We start from the raw sequence: 16,668 nt of genomic DNA, 5'->3' as shown, positions 1-16,668 counted from the left end.
ATTTCAGCATCCACCAGAAATCTGAGTAAAGTGCCTCCATTCTGCTTTTTCCAAAAAATTAAAAAAAAAAAAAAAAAAAAAAAAGAAAAACAGTTTTCAGTGGCATATGTCATCACTGAATTAATGCTGTTTGCCTTTTACTGGCTTGGCTCTCATCCCAGTAGAAGCAAATAAAAACGGAGTACAATGTACTATAAATGCTACAGGCAGTGAGACATCAGATGGACCTTTCTGAAACGCTTCCTACCCCACAGTGAGGGCTCAACTTCTGCTTCAGGACAAGAACCCCTACGTGGTCAAGACTAAAATGAGCTTGGATCTGAGAGGCCACTCTCAGGAGTTGGGGAAAGTAGGATTCTTTCGCTTTTCAAGAAAGATTAGGAGCAGGGCAACCTGCACGCTCAGACATCTACAGCCGGGTTCAGTCGCGCACAACTGGACCGCATTTGTTCTGATAAGGCCACTCCTTCAAAACCACCCGCAGCTGTGAATTAAGGCACTGGTTTTTTAAAAAACTGTGGTAAAACACACATAAAAGTCACCGTCTTAACCATGTCTAACAGTACAGTTCAGTAGGGGTAAGCATATCACACTGTTGTACAACCGATTTCCAGAATCTGTTTTTCATCTGCAAAACTGAAACTCTGCTCCTTTTAAACAGCAATTCCCCGTCACCCCGACCCCAGCTCCTGGCAACCACCATCCTACTTTCTGCCTTACGACTTGACTACACTTTAGGTACCTCACATAAGTGGAATCATATATATATATATATATACGTGGAATCATATACATATATATATATTTGTCTTTTTGGGACTGGCTTATTTCACTAATGAAATAAGTCCTCAAGATTCATCCATGTTGTAGCATGTGACACAATTTCCTTCTTTTTTAAGGCTGAATAATATTCCACTATAGGTATATACCACATTTTGTTCATCTATTCGTCGGTCATTTGGGTTGCTTCCACCCCTTGGCTACTATAAATAATGCTGCTATGAACATGAGTGTGCAAATATCTCTTCAAGACCCTGCTTTCAATTCTCTTGGGTAAATACCCATAAGTGGGATTACTGGATCATATGGTAATGCTATTTTTAATTTTGGGGGGAACCTCCATACTGTTTCCCAAGTGGCTGAACCACTTTACATTCCCACCAACAGGGCACAAGGGTCCCCATTTCTTCACATCCTCACCAACACCTTATTTTCTATTTTGCTTTGGTTTGGGGGTTTCGTGGTAGCCCCCCTAATGGGTGTGAAGTAAACAGGCGGCCGCTTTTTTATAGGGCCACAAAATTTGTCTTATTTTTCTGGAGCCCTGGCATTAGCTAAACCACTGTTGCAGAGACATGATTGTGGGTTACAAATACATATATTCTCCTGCAACGGGACACGGGTTCCATGTTCCGATTACCATGTCTGAGCTGGATTTAGAGCATCCGTCATGTGTTTCAATTTATATCACCACTAGGAGTTCTCATCAATAAGCCCTCCTTACCATTTCACACAGAGCTCACTTAATCAGACTCAACAGTGGAACTGTCATGTGTATTTCCATTAGGTGCTGGAAAATTGAGGGCGTCTGATAAATCCCAATTTAATTCGAAGTCCCATATATACGGCAGGTCCTCATCTACCAGAAATCGCCACCACAGACACGTCATTGCAACGTCACGTGACTCTGCCATCAGTCAGGACTCATGTCAAACACACCGCTCCTTACAACCTGAATTCCTGACCCCAGCCTCTTTGGAAACCTCCTTGTTCTTGGTGAGCTCTGGTTGCCTGCACTAAGAGATATACAGGCTGTCCTAGTTGAAAGATCACTCAGTGTGGGGCAGAAACTTCCAAGGACCCAGACACTTCCTGGGAGGAAACTAAATCGCACTGGTGCCTTCAAGGCACCCGAGCTAGTTCTTTCCAACACTCCCAGGAACACAGCCAAGACCCGGGGCAAGCAGAACTACGTAGAAAACTTCTCCCCACAAAAAACCTGACCAACAAAACTAGCCCAGGCCGCAAACTGCCACGGTAGTCCATACGAGTGCCTGTTCTATTTTATTTTAAATAAAGTATGCAACATTTTCCTACCTCCATATACCCCAGCTGAGCTTCACATTCATGATGTCTGCCCTATCTTCATGAGCCTGTATTGCTACTTCTTTCTGACCTTAAATTAACTACTATTTTTTCCCTCAAGTAAACTTCTTTGAAAAGGAACTTTATGTTAATACTATAAATCATAGTTTCTCCACCATGGCGCTATCAACACTTTGGACCAGGTCGTTCTTTGTTGCGGGGCTGGTCTGTGCCCTGTAGGGTGTTTAGCAGCATCCTTGGTCTCTTCCCACTAAATGCCAGTAGCAGCCCCCGCCTCAGTCATGATAACCAAAAATGTTTCCAGATATTGCCAAATATCCCTGCAGGGAAGGGGAACAAAATCATCACTCTGGTTGAGAACCTGTGCCATCAATTAAAAAATGGTATCTTTTTAAAAGTACACATTCAAATACTCGTTTAATAATTAATAATTCACCTGAAACCATCTTGTGTTGCCCACTCAGGGAGCAAGCCCCTAAGCCGGGATACAGGCAGCACCACGGTGGAGTCAGGGCCCATGTCTGAGCCCCGGTCTCGCCACGTCTTGCCCGGGGCACGTTCCTTAACCGTCTGAGCCTCAGTTTCCTCACTGGTCTAATGGCAACAAGGACAGCACAGGCCTCCCGGGGGATAAGTGACATCACATTTTGGCTTTTAGCACAGACAACACCAGCATGGAACAAATGTTAACCAGTGATGTAATTATTTTTATAATCAAAGGTTTTCTTTAGAACTTGAAAGTTCCAAAGAGGTGCCCAGAGGAGTGGGGTTTGCCCAAAAGGAGTGGGGTGGCTGGAGCTTAGCACCCTTGACTCTGGCTCAGAGCAGAGCAGCAGCCCTAAGTCTCTGACCAACACAGTCCATTCCTAGCTCAGGGGCAGGACAAAGGCCAGCCAGGGGCCAGTTCTGGCCTGGAGACTGTACTTTCCTGACCCCTAAACTGGACTGTCTCTTTAGCTGACCCCGAAAAGGCAGTCAACAAGCTTTTGGTGAATGAGTGTTTACATAATGGCATCTGAGCAAGACTGAATCTGAAAAAGGAGCCCTGATTTAAGGAAAGAAAAATGAAAAACCCCAGCACTGAGCGATGAGTTTGTAGACAATGCCCACCCTGAAATGCTTTTGCTGGGGCATGCCACATACCATCCCGAGAACATTTTACTGCATCAATAGGCATCTGAGGGTGCCTCCACCACATCTGGGCTGTGCCTCCTGAGGGACGGACCATGGCTACTGCCTGCCTGATCTCTGTATGTGTCTGAGTCGGCCCCTTCTTCTAGAGAAGCATTCCCCTCTTCTCCTTCCCTGCAAGTTAATACTAAAGCTCCTACTCATAGCACTTGAAAAGATGTTATCAAACATCAAGGCTTTTTGAGATGCTGGTAAAAATATAACACAGTTTGTAACTTTAAACGTTAACGCTTTTTTCAAAGAGACTAAATATTGATTTAAAGAATTGTTTTTAACGCGAAGAAAAAATAAATGTGGAACAGATTTAAACAAATGTACATCCACAGTCTTTCAAAGAAGTCACCACTAACATTAAAATGATGGTGATTTCGTTTAAAAAATAAACACCAAGCTGGAGGAGGCAGATGGAGAAAAGGCTGAGATGGATGGAAGCAAAGTGAGACCTTGGGGGTCGTGGACAATGCAGGGTTTTCGGGTTTTACCCTCCAGTTACTCACATCTTTTATTAACCAGTGGGTACACACATGTTTCTGCTTAAACCAGGGGTCGGCAAATGACAGCTCACCGATCAAATGAGGTCCACTGCATATTTTTGTAAACAGAGTTTCACCAGAACCCAATCACATCCGCCCATTTGCGTAGTGTCTCTGGCTGCTTGTGTGCTACCTGGCAGAGATGCACGGTTTCAGCAAAGACCTATGGTTCCCAAAGCTGAAAATGTCTGCTCTCTCTGGCTGTTTGCAGAAGAAGTTTGCCAATCTCTGGCTTAACCGATCCCCACCACTACTCTCAACCTGGAATTGCCTGGAACTGCCTGGAATTCTAAAGGAAGATCCCTTTTGGCTTTGGGAAGGAGTGGATGTTCCCATTGAGATGAAGGTGGCAAGGGAGATGCTCTGATTCACCAGTGCTGGGGACAGACCGGAGTTCCTGGGGGTCATTTTTAAAGCCAGCTCATTGGGGACCACAGTCTCCACATGCTTTTTAATGTCCAAGGATGACTGCAGAAGAAAGAGCTATGAGGGGCCTCCTCACAGTCACCACTGCCATCATGTGGCCCCCGGGTGGCAGAAAGCTCCTCCTTCCTTGTCACCGACAAGGGTGACTCTGTACCTCCTCTGGCACTAAGGGCTATGCCTATCCCCACTTTACAGACAGACTCTGGGCAAAGACTGGCCTGAGGACCCTACGTGAATAAAGGGCACAGCCTACTGTAGGGATGTGACTCCAGAGCTACCCTGCCAAGATGGCAGACACTTAGATGCCTGCAGCGTTGCAACTTGAGACCCGCATGCCCCGTGCCTGGAGGTGGAAATACCCCAGGTTTACCACCTGTTTCTTCTCCCCTTTCCTTGGACTCTGGAACTTGACTCCCATTGCAATGACTCATTTCCGCTTACTTGGACTACGCCCCAGGTCCCCACCATCACCAGTCTCTCAAGGTATCAACACTCCCAACCCAAGCTCTTAGCAAGCCACGCTTTTCAGGAGTGTGGACAAAAAAATGTTGAAGAGGAGCAGGCTGGGAATGCAACTTGCCAGAGTCTCCAGTCCAGAGGCCAAACCACTCAAGCTTGACAAGCAATTCCAGGTCCACCGCTTGTCTGTGGAGAAACCACAGTGGTCCAAGTCACCACTGCCATCACCTCCTAACTCTACTCCTTGTGTCCGTTCTTGCCTCCCCAGATGTCCACACAGAGGCCCACATGACCTTCTGAGAAGGTTAATCAGATGAGTAACTCTCTTGCTGAAATCCATCACTGCTTTTCCATACCAGTTAGAATCAAATCCTCAGCATGGCTGATGAGCCCCTTCCTGATCTGAGCTCTGCTTGTCTGTGAACTCATCCTGCATCCTTTACCTTGGTGGTCTAGACACACTGGCCCTCTGATGGCGCCTTGACTGATCCTAATTGGTTCTCACTTTAGGGTCTCTGGACCTGCTCCTCCTCCTGCAGCCTAGAATGCTCTTTCATGGACCATGGCATAGCTAACTCCTTCTCACCACCTGGGTCTCCATTCACATGCCATCCCTTGACCATCTGATGCTACACTGTCCCTGTCCCCGATGCCAGCACTTGACGTTATGCATTTGTTCACTGGAATATTCTCAAGCTTGTCCATTAGAACGTAAACCCCAGGAGAGCAAGGCCTGACTAGATCTAGAGTCTACTTCCAATGCCTAGTCCAGTGCCTGGGACACAGTGGGTACTCTATAAATATTTCTTTAATATCTTCAAATGCAAGAAATCCAACTTTTTCACAGCAAATTCCTGGAGGGAATGTCACTGCTCATGCAGGAACAGCTTCAAACAGCTTCACAAGTGGCTCGATATTTCCTCCACTCAATTCCTCAGACGGCCACTCTGCACCTTTCCCTAAAACCAGGACAAAGTGAGCAACGCCCATAGCAAACCCACACTTCAAAAAATGAGTCCATACCAGCTTTAAGGAGGAACGTAATTCAAAACATGAAAATTTATTCTAAGTTGTATCTTAACATACGAGGTCTCAGCTTTAGATGAATTTTAATGTTTACAAGTGCAAAAGCAAATAAATATTTACCAGTTGCTTTTTTTTTTTTTTTGCACTCTTATAACTCCACAACAGCTTAGATGCAAAAAAAATTGTTGCTAAACATCTTGTAGTCTGGCAAAAGAAAGAACTTCTTATTAAGAAAACCCCTCACAACAATAACAACCCCTCACGCTCAGGGCTCCCTTGTAGAAGCTATCAGGATAGTTCATTAAGATTTGAGCGTGGACTTCCCTGGTGGCGCAGTGGTTAAGAATCTGCCTGCCAATGCAGGGGTCATGGGTTCGATCCTCGGTTCGGGAAGATCCCACATGCCGTGGAGCAACTAAGCCCGTGCGCCACAACTACTGAGCCTGTGCTCTAGAGCCCGCGAGCCACAACTACTGAGCCTGTGTGCCACAACTACTGAAGCCCGTGTGCCTAGAGCCCGTGCTCTGCTACAACAGAAGCCATCACAATGAGAAGCCCACACACTGCAACGAAGAGTAGCCCCTGCTCACTGCAACTAGAGAGAGCCCGCACGCAGCAACGAAGACCCAAAGCAGCCAAAAATAAATAAATAAATAAATAAATAAAATTTAAAAAGACAAGAAAAAGATTTGAGCATATGACAGAGTCACAAAGTTGCCCTCGGTCAGCGTGATGGGGATCACATCCTCCCCGTGGAGGCCAGACCAGCCATGCCCTGGTCTTATCATCCAGGAACTGGTTAATTCACAGAGCAAATGGGGCTCTGAGAGCGAAAGCCCTGTTTCTCGGGCTGGGATCATGGGCTAATACCAGCTCTCCCCATCCCCACGCTTTCAGTTTTAATGTAAATGTCACTTCCCCAGAGTGGCCTTTCTTAATTAAAAAAGCTCCCTGCCCTCTTCCTGATTATTTTCTTTGACAGCACCCTGTTTATTTCCCTATTATTTATCGTACACAATCTCCAGCGTTAGTTAGCTCGTTTTCTGGCTTTTCAGCGAACTTGCTTGCTTGCTTTCTAACATTCCTGCTTCCCGATTTCCCGACGTGCGCCCTGGCGAGCTGCCGCCACCACTGTCTTCTCCTTTACGCTGTAAGCTTCAAGCAGCAGGGACCGTGCTCACCGGGGTTAGCACCCAGCCCAGGGCCTGGCACCAAACGGGCAGTCCATAAACACAGGTGCTGAATAAGTGAATAAGGAATGAAATCTTGGAAGGATAAACTTCTTAAGATCGATGTCTTTTTTATTCAATTACTTCAGGGCCTGGTTGAAGTGCTTGGAGTTATTCTGAGGCAAGTCGATTTTACCAGGAAACAAGTATCAAGGCAAGACTTAGTCCAGCAACGATAAGAGAGTAGGTGATTCTTATTAGAATAAAATAGAAAGACACACACACACACACATTTTTATACCAGAGACGCACACAATTCCAGGAATATTAAGCACTCTCTGGACCCTTATCCCCTGCCCCCAATTATTTTTTAAAGGGTAGGACTGGGGCTTCCCTGGTGGTGCAGTGGTTGAGAATCCGCCTGCCAATGCAGGGGACACGGGTTCAAGCCCTGGTCTGGGAAGATCCCACAGGCTGCGGAGCAACTAAGCCCCGTGCGCCACAACTACTGAGCCTGTGCTCTAGAGCCCGCGAGCCACAACTACTGAGCCAGTGTGCTGCAACTACTGAAGCCCGTGCGCCTAGAACCCGCGCTCTGCAACAAGAGAAGCCACCGCAATGAGAAGCCCGCGCACCACAAGGAAGAGTAGCCCCTATCGCCGCAACTAGAGAAACCCCATGCGCAACAGTGAAGACCCAACACAGCCAAAAATAAATAAATAAATTAAAAAAAAAAAGAACAAGATCATTATTAAAAAAATAAATAAATAAAAAAATAAAGGGTAGGACTGTTCCCAGCAGCTTGGAGGCTCAAGTGAGGAGTGGACCACTTACTTGGATTAACAGTGATAAATTTGCTGTCTTCAGAAAATCGGTCCCCTGGGGACACAGGCTTCTTAGACGGTGTCTCAGGCCTCTTGGGATCCTTCTCTTCGTAATGCTCCTCTGTGACTGTGGGGGGCACTTGGGTGAGGGTGACGGAGCGGGGGTCCAGGGCGTCCTTGGGCCCGGCGGTGGGGATGGCAGTGCGGTCCCGCTCACGCCCGGCTATAGTCTGATGCCCAGCATCCTGGGCGGCTCTGCCGGGAGCCGAGGGGGCGGGGGTGGGCTCGGTGCGGTTCCGCGCCTGCGTGGCGTGGGTCACCCCGTTCCGTTCCTTCTTCTCGGAGTCCTTCTCGCCCTCCTCCTCGTGCTCCCGCTCCCCATCCTCGTTCTCACTCTTCTCGTCCTTCTCCCCCTCCTCGGCACCCTCGCCGTCCTTGGTTGGCGCCGAATCACCGTCGGGACCCGGAGAGGCCAAGGCCTCAGGTGTGGCCGGGACGGGTCTGCCGGCCTGTTTGCTGGCCGCGGCGGCCGTGGGCAGGCGTGTGGGCCACACGGTGCTGGGGAAGGAGGAGATGCCGCCGCCGCTGAAGCCCAGGCCGGCGAGGAGCGTGCTGGTGACCACTGAGGCCACCGTCGCCTGGCTGCCGCTGGATGACGGGCCCATCCCAGTTGCCATGGAAACGAATGAGAAGGGGATGCCAGAGGATGTCCAGGTGGAAGACCCCGAGCTGATGGGGGCCATGTCGGCCGAAGAGGCGGGAGAGGCTGTGGGCTTGAAGGGGTCACCCGGGGAGGTTGGGGGAAGGGACAGAGAAAGAGAAAGCAGAGTGTCAGTCATCAGGATTGAGGACAAGGCCCTGGGTATGACCCTCCAAGGGTTTTACTCATCTTTTACTTTCCTCATGGGGTTTCCTAAAGCATGGTGCCAAAGCTGACAGTAGGTGATCCACGGATGACCATCTCTGCTCTTAAAAGTTTTTATAATTACTTAAAAATTGTAACCAGCATATCAACCCCAACTTTTCACTGATAGGGCTCAGGAGGAGGCTAAGTGACAAAACAATAAGTAGCATTCACGTTGTTTGAAAGACAAACGTCAAATAAGCAATAAATTGGCAACATCAGATTGCCACCTGTTGTTGGGATGACACTGGAAGAGGCAACATCAGATTGCCACCTGTTGTTGGGATGACACTGGAAGAGGCAACATCAGATTGCCACCTGTTGTTGGGATGATACTGGAAGAAGCAGGAGCCCTTGCTTTTTTATATATTGGTGGCTCTTGTGGAGAATACACAGCCCTTGTCTAGAAACGCTCCCCAGGATCTGGTTCTGCATCTTAAAGTGAGGAAGTGGATGGACAGAGGGACAGTGGCCCACCCACGTCTGCAGTGGCAGGTTCAGAAGCAGGGGCCATGCTCTACACTGAAGGCTTTGGGAGCTGGTTTACAGCCGGCATCCCCGTGCCAGGCGCTGTACAGCCGCCGTACCTTCCAGAGTCTCCGGATTTATCTACGGCAAAATCTATGCTCATGTAGATGACAACAATAAGAGTTCTATTCAACAAGTACCAACTGTGTGTTGGGGCTTCCCAAGCTACCCTGGAGACACACGTGATCATCACCCCATTTTACAGGTGAGGAAAACGAGGTGCAGAGAGGTTAAGGGGTAGAGGTGGCTGCCTGTGCCCAAACCTCAGCTCATTTTCCCCACCATACTAAATTGGGGCTCAGCTGTGAGACTTTATTTGTACATAGTATCTTAGGAAAATAAGATGTGTTGCTCTGAGTTATTAGTTCAATTTTAGTTCTTGAAACCTGGCGTGCAGAATCCAGAATTTCATCCCATCATTTATACAGTTCAAAATAATACAGCCAGAACAACTCAGATTTCATCACTGTATCATCAAGTTTCAGTTTGAAAAGTTTGTAGCTTAAGGACAACCAAGTTAGCAAATGTTGAGTTCTGAAGTTGGTTAATGAAATGCCAGGTGCCACATAAGATAAGGCACTGGAGAGAGAGCAGTCAGACAGCCTGGGCTTGAGTCCATGATCCCTCACTTGTTCTCTGGGAGATGCTGGGCACATTACTTTAACTCACTGAGCCTCAGTTTCCTCATCCATAACATGGGAGTAATAGTAACATGAATCTTGTGGGATGCTGTGAGGAGTAAATAAAATAATAATCTGTGCCTGAAACCCGGGAAAAGCTTAATAAATTTTAGGCTCTTATTGTTATCACCAAAGCTGCAATTAATATTGAGATTATTAGTTGCACTAGAAAGGGGAAAACTTGGATACTGAGGCTCCAGAAACGTGCAAATGTAACTGGGCAAATGACAACCATTCTTTTTTTTCTTTCTTTCTTTTTTTTTTTTTTTAAAGCCGCACTGCATGGCTTGTGGGATCTTAGTTCCCCAACCAGGGATCAAACCCGGGCCCCTGAGTGAAAGCGCCGAGTCCTAACCACTGGACTGCCAGGGAATTCCCAAATGACAACCTTTCAATTTTAGCATGTCTACCTACTCCTTTGCACTCTTACGTCCTATGCTCCCACAAATAATAAATAATTAAAAATATGGAGAATTTTTATCTTGACAAAAATTATAACAGTATAACACTACTGGTTTAACTCTGTCGCACAGCTTGTTTTTATAATGCATTGAATTATAGGAGTGAATAATGTAATTTATTCAGTATTTTAACCGCTTCACATTGAGCATTTAGACAACATCATACTGCCACCTCGTGGTGACAGTTTTAACTGCATGCAAATTACCAACCAGCCACGACAAAGCGATTACATTCTCTACTTACCACTCCTGTTTTGACAATTCTGGTCCCTTGGAATATTCGAGTGGTATTAGCTGAGAAACAAAGAAATTACACTGTAAACAATATAACTTTGTTGTTTCGACAAAACTGCACTTACCTACACATACCTGAAATACATATAATTTTTATGTCATAAAATAAATATTCCTCTTTAGATTTTTTTTCCCAACCATCAAAAAATGTAAAACCCTTCTTAGTTTGTGAGTCATTAAAAAACATGTAGAGGGTCGGGTTTGGCCTGTGGGCCACAGTTTGCTGACTCTTGTCTTAAGCTATTAGTTTACAACTTTAAAAAGTTTTAATCATTTTTCTATTTTATTAGTAAGGTAAAACTTACATACTCTAAAATGCACAAATCTTAAGTGTAGAGTCCAATTAACTTTTACCTCTGTAAACACCTGTGTAACTCCCCCTCCTCCCATATTAAGATATGGACATTCTCCAGCACCCCAGCAGGTTTGCATGTGCATCCATCCAGGCAACACCCTCGTGACCTTTCCCTAAGGTTGCCACCACTCTGATCTTTGTCAGCGTTTTGTCTATTTTTGAACTTCATATAAATGAAATTGTATCATCCCATTGTTCTTCTCTATTGTCTTTTTGGTTATAATCTCTTATATTATCCCTTCAGTGACTATAATATGCATCCTAAACTTATTACAGTTTACCTTAAACTAGTACTTTTATTTCTCCTTAAAAATGTAAGAACTGTAATTTATTTGCCCAACTCACTTTTTGTGTACTGTCATATATTTTATTTCTATCAATACTTAAGTTTTAAAACCTCGTAACATCACCACTGTTGCTTTAAATGGTCAAGTTCTTTTTTTTTAATATTTATTTTATTTATTTATTTTATTCATTTTTTTGGCTGCGTTGGGTCTTTGTTGCCGCACGGGGGATCTTCGTTGAGGCATGTGGGATCTTTCGTTGCAGCGTGCGGGCTCCAGGGCACGTGGGCTCTGCAGTCTGCGTGTGAAGCGCGGGCTTAGTTGCCCCGCGGCACGTGGGATCTTAGTTCCCCGACCAGGGATCAAACCCGAGTCCTCTGCGTTGGAAGGCGGATTCTCTACTACTGGACCACGAGGGAAGTCCCTCAAATTCTTTTATATTAGCCACAGATTACTCCTCCTGGTGTTCTTTCCTTCTTTCAGTTCTGTTACACCCATGTGTTATTATTAAACAATATAACTACACAAAATGTTTAACTGTGGTAAAATACACATAACATAAAACTTACCATCTTAAACACTTTTAAGTGTACAGTTCAGTTGTGCTAAATCCTTGTGCCACAGATCTCCAGAATGTTTCCATCTTGCAAAACTGCAACCGTGTACCCATTAAACGAGTCCCAGCTTCCCCCTGCCCCTCCTCGCTCCCCCAGCTCCTGGCAACCATCCTTCCACTTTCTGTAAGTTTCAGTACTCCATATATCTCATGTAAGTGGAGTCATATATATTTACTTGTCTTTTTGTAACTGGCTTATTTCACTTAGCATAATGTCTTCAAGATTCATCCATGCTGTCCCATGTGTCAGAATTTCCTTCCTTTTTAAGGCCAAATAATATTCTGCTGTATGTACCATATTTTGTTTACCCATTCATTGTTGATGGACATCTAGATTGCGTCCACCTTTTCTCTATTGTGAATAATGCTAAACAGTATAACTTAAAAAATATATCAGACTGCTTCTTTGTGCTCATCTCAAAAACAATAGTCTTAACATAAACTAAACGTTTGCTTCCTATACATACAAGGCACTGAAAAATTAGCAAAAAACTGCTAAATCTCCAAATAAATAACATTTGTACCTGCTGGAGTTTTTATCTAAACTAGAAGTGGGGCAAGTACCCGACATATTTTTTTATTTGCCCTGCAAGCTTTCTGGAAAAAAAAAAAAAAAAAAAAAGAATTTGCTGCCAACATTGTAAACAGCAACTTTTACCTAAAAATCCCAATTTCCTGCTCATCCCTGAAAAATCACAATATTTGGCAAAACTGAGCTCACCTTCCTGCAGGGCAACATTTGGTCGGGGCTGACTGTCTGTCACCCCTTTTCGAAGGGCACATTCTGCAATTTCCCACTGACGGCCCTCCCCGCATTTGTATGTGTTCCCTGCCGGGCCCCGGGGCACCTGTATTTGCGACCCCCAACTTAACGATATATTCACTTCGCTCAGCTGGAAAGTGAAATGGGTGAAGAGACAAATGTGGAGAACAGACAGATCTAGATGTCAATACAACCAGGTCAAATGAGGCAGCCTAGGAAGCAAACAGTTCTTGGCCTGGCACTAAATATAACCTCCCACCATCAGTGAGTTGTTTCGGGATCGATATTGCACTGCCTCAGACAGGTATACACACCTCCCTTGTTAAGACAGGAAGAAAGCCCCCTAAGAGACCTGCTTTCCCTGCCCTTTACAAAGGCCTTAATTTAAGGCCCACGAACTGGCCACTCCATCAACATGCCAGCTTTTCATTGATCTTGAACAATTTCCACTGGGGTCAGTTCTAGCCGTGGTGACTACGAAGTTTCTACAAGAGCTTTCAGATCAGGAGTCCACTGGCCTGGTGGACTTCAGGGACGGGGGAAAAAATGAGACCTGCATCCCCACTAAGCTGTCACGGAGATGCAGCTTTTCCTTGCACGAGGAACGCAAGCTCCAAATCTCAGCTGCATTTTAATAAGATCGTCCTATGACTCTGTGATTGAAATGGGAATATTTTCCTACTGCCTTAGAGTTGTTGGAGCTATTTCGGAGTATCATTTATGTTCATCACTACTCAGAAATCACCGTCGCTAACAGACCCACCACTTGTCATTTAATACTTTCATAAAAGAAGCACACAGATGACTACGTTCCCAATTTGTTTGTTTAAAATATTTTGACAATTGTATTTGAGCATAATTGGTTTCCTTTCCTATGTATTTTACTTATTTATTTTAAACCATTCTGAGAGAGGATCTGTTGGCTTGGCCAGGCTGCCTAATGAGTCTGTGGCTCAAAGAAAAAGCTTAAGAGCCCCTAGTTTCCATGACTGTTGAGAGTTGCAAAAAAAGGCTTTTGAACACTTAGTAATCAATCTTTTTAGCCATTTGTTGAAGACCGGGGATACAGGGTAATATTTATGCTTTAGGGGTGGTCTGTTGTTGTCTACAAATGATTGGGCTTTGGAATAAGAAATCGGACTCTGCTTAGTAGCCAAGTGATTTTTCGCAAGTTACTCAACTGCCCAGGCCATCATTTCCCCCTCCGTAAAGTAACACCTGCATTACAAGTTGCCACGAGGTCAGATGAAATAACCTATGGGCAAATGCTCTGTAACTGTGAGCCACTCTACAGATAATGCTTACCATTATTATCATAGTTACTACAGTAAGGTAAACATAACATTTATTACGTTATACAGGACATAAATATTGCTTTATTTACTATAATAATGTAAATATTCCACGGGGCTTCCTCATGCTCCCAAACCAGAGGTAAACTTTATCACTGGGAAACCTAATTATTCTGAACAAAGGTGTCCATGAAATTGCCTAAGTTAATTTCCTTCCCTTTTAAAACTTCAGTCCTAAGAGTTGACCAGCTTTGTACACCGGCCTCTACTGCTCATAAACTCCTACTTGGCTCACCAGAAAAGGCATGCTAGCTTACCTGAAGATTTCGTTTTTCCACTGCCCACTGCTGCAGGGAAGATGCTAAGGCCATTGTGTGCCCCTTTGTCAACATGCAGGGACAAACACCAATACAGAAAACGAGCAAACGCATGTCCACCCCTGAGCAGAGAAAGTCTGCAGACAAAGGAGACACTGGCCATTTTCAACAAGTCACCGTGATCAGACATTTTAAATATTCCGTGCTTGGAATTTACAGCTGACAAGGCCTTTTTGAATTGCATTACATTACAAACATTTAATTTTTCAAAGTCCGTGCAGAAGCCAACGAGCTCAGGGGCCTATTAATCAAGAAAGGTGGTTCTGCAGATTCCAGGCTCCTAGCTGGAGTGCATGGAAGGCCTAATTATGATTTATGTGCCGAAAGATCCGGGGCTCCACTCTGGCTTCCCGTGCTCTCTCCCCTGGGCTGGCATAGACCTGGCCTTGGCTTTCGGACCCTCCTCAACACAGGCAGATGGGCCAATACATTCAGGGCAAAGGTGGACATGGTGAGTGTGATTTATTTGTGAGAAAAAATGCAGCCATGCTAATTTCAATTAGTTTAAATGGAAGGATGAGATAATGTGAACATTAGCAAAGACTATTTCAATACTAGATGCAAAATTGCAAAGCTAGAAGGGATCTTTGGAGGGACTCTCAGCTGAAGGGCTTCTTATCCTGGGTTCATCATTTATTATTTTTTACATTAAACCTCATACTTAGGGGGTATTTATAGTTCGTACCAGGCACTGTGCTAATTACTTAACATGCGTCACCCCCTGTCACTCTACAAGGACCCCGTGATGTCGGTACTCTCACGACTACCACTTTTGGACTGTGAAATTGCAGCTTAGAGAAGCTAGTCAACATTCTCAGAGTCGCAGAAACACTGAGTGGCAGCCAAGGACTCAACCTTGGGGCCCTCGTGTCAGGGCCCTGGCTCTAAGCCAGCTCTTCTCAATCTGTAATGTGCACGCCTGGTACCTGAGCCATCTGGTTAAAATTCAGATTCCTGGGCCCCGCCCTCTGAGATTCTGAGACAATTAGTCTGAGAGGGGCCCATGAATGTGCATTTCTCACAGGATTCCAGACAATGAAGCTGATCCACAGCCTACAGGTTTTTATGGGACCCCTAAAGCTGTAATACGCAAAATTCTGGCATTTTTCTAGAGAAAGTGTCCGAAGTCTTCATCAGATACATGACTCGCAAAAGTTAAGAATCACTGGCCTGGTGTGTAGGTGTCTCGGAAACTGAGGATTCAGGAAGTAAAGAACCTTACCAGGGAGGGCATCAGACTGGCAGAGCAAAGCCCAATGCCCTGGTTGCTCCCTTCATGCTGGTCTTAGTGCCCCTCACAAAACCAGGTCTGCAAACTACGGCCCACTGGCTGGCTGCCAATTTTTGTCAATAAAGTTTTATTGGAACCAGGACTGGGATTAGGTCAGTGCAAGTAAGACAGAGTGGATCCTGTCTTTATGCCAAATTTCGATATTTTGTTCAAGAACCTTTTGCACTGATTTTGCTTTTAAAAAGATATTCCATTGAAATACGATGTATCTTGATGACAGGGTTTTTAAGAGCTCCTTTGAATTCTGCACCAAAGTGAATGCTCCTCTAGCCTCACCCTAGTGCTGGTCTGAAACTTTCCACTAGACCCTAAATCAGCTAACTGAATCACGTTAGACATCCAAAGGCGATATTCCTCCACACGACTAGGAGGTGATTCTGTGATCTGACACAGTATTAGACAAATACTTGGTTCCCCACAGTTGGAAAATAACAGTAATTAAAAAAATAATCAACACTTCATTCTTCTTCCCCTCTTCTGGCCTGTGAAACCCCCAACCAAAAAGACGGGCCTAAATTCCCCAGGCTTTTCAGGTGTTACTGCAAACCCCACACTGATGCTTAGGCCAGGTTCGTATTCTTGTGTCCAAGCACCTGAACGGGAAAAAAGACAAAGCCCAAGGGAGAAGGGACCCGGGGGATGCAGGGCAGACAGGAAGGGCAGCTACTCACCTTGGAAAAGCATGGTCTGGCTGAAGTCACTCCTCATGTCATTGCGACACACGGCCTGGACCCGGAACAGATAAAGGCTGTCAGGTGAGACAGGGCTAATGGTGGCTTTCTGCAGGGGAGGAAAGAACAGGCAGTGAGCTGGTTTTGAAGGCCAGAGCACACTTTACATTTGAAAGCCAAACCTAAAAGAATGTTAAGTGTTGCCTGTAGGTTTCTGGGTACCAAGGCAAAGCACAACAGACAAACACGATGTTTCCTCACTGACCAAAGGCTCACCTTGAAAAGAATGAGCTTTCAGAAATAACCTCACCTGGGAATCTGTTTTCGACATGGAAATGTGTAGGGTAAGAGAACAAAAAGCCGTCCTGGCTCAGATACTTGACTCGGGTTTGGAACGTGCCTTCAGCCCTCTTTATAC

The 16,668-nt window shown here is 45.4% G+C and overlaps 1 protein-coding gene across 3 annotated transcripts in view; it reads right to left on the bottom strand.

Annotated features, from left to right (window-relative positions):
* Window positions 1–16,668, bottom strand: part of PTPRG (protein tyrosine phosphatase receptor type G) — a 729,368-nt gene that overhangs the window by 94,986 nt on the left and 617,714 nt on the right. For all 3 annotated transcript variants that reach the window (XM_061197096.1, XM_061197097.1, XM_061197098.1), the window contains exons 10-12: window positions 16,251–16,359; window positions 10,552–10,601; window positions 7,745–8,507 (exon numbers count right to left, since the gene is read on the bottom strand). In XM_061197096.1, the coding sequence (XP_061053079.1) occupies window positions 7,745–8,507; window positions 10,552–10,601; window positions 16,251–16,359 (922 nt within the window). The remainder of the gene's footprint in view (window positions 1–7,744; window positions 8,508–10,551; window positions 10,602–16,250; window positions 16,360–16,668) is intronic.

The sequence above is a fragment of the Eubalaena glacialis genome, chromosome 7 (genome assembly GCF_028564815.1).
Source record: "Eubalaena glacialis isolate mEubGla1 chromosome 7, mEubGla1.1.hap2.+ XY, whole genome shotgun sequence".
NCBI classification, from domain to species: domain Eukaryota; kingdom Metazoa; phylum Chordata; class Mammalia; order Artiodactyla; family Balaenidae; genus Eubalaena; species Eubalaena glacialis.
Note: the sequence above shows the minus strand (reverse complement) of the source record. Positions and strands in the feature narration are given on the sequence as shown.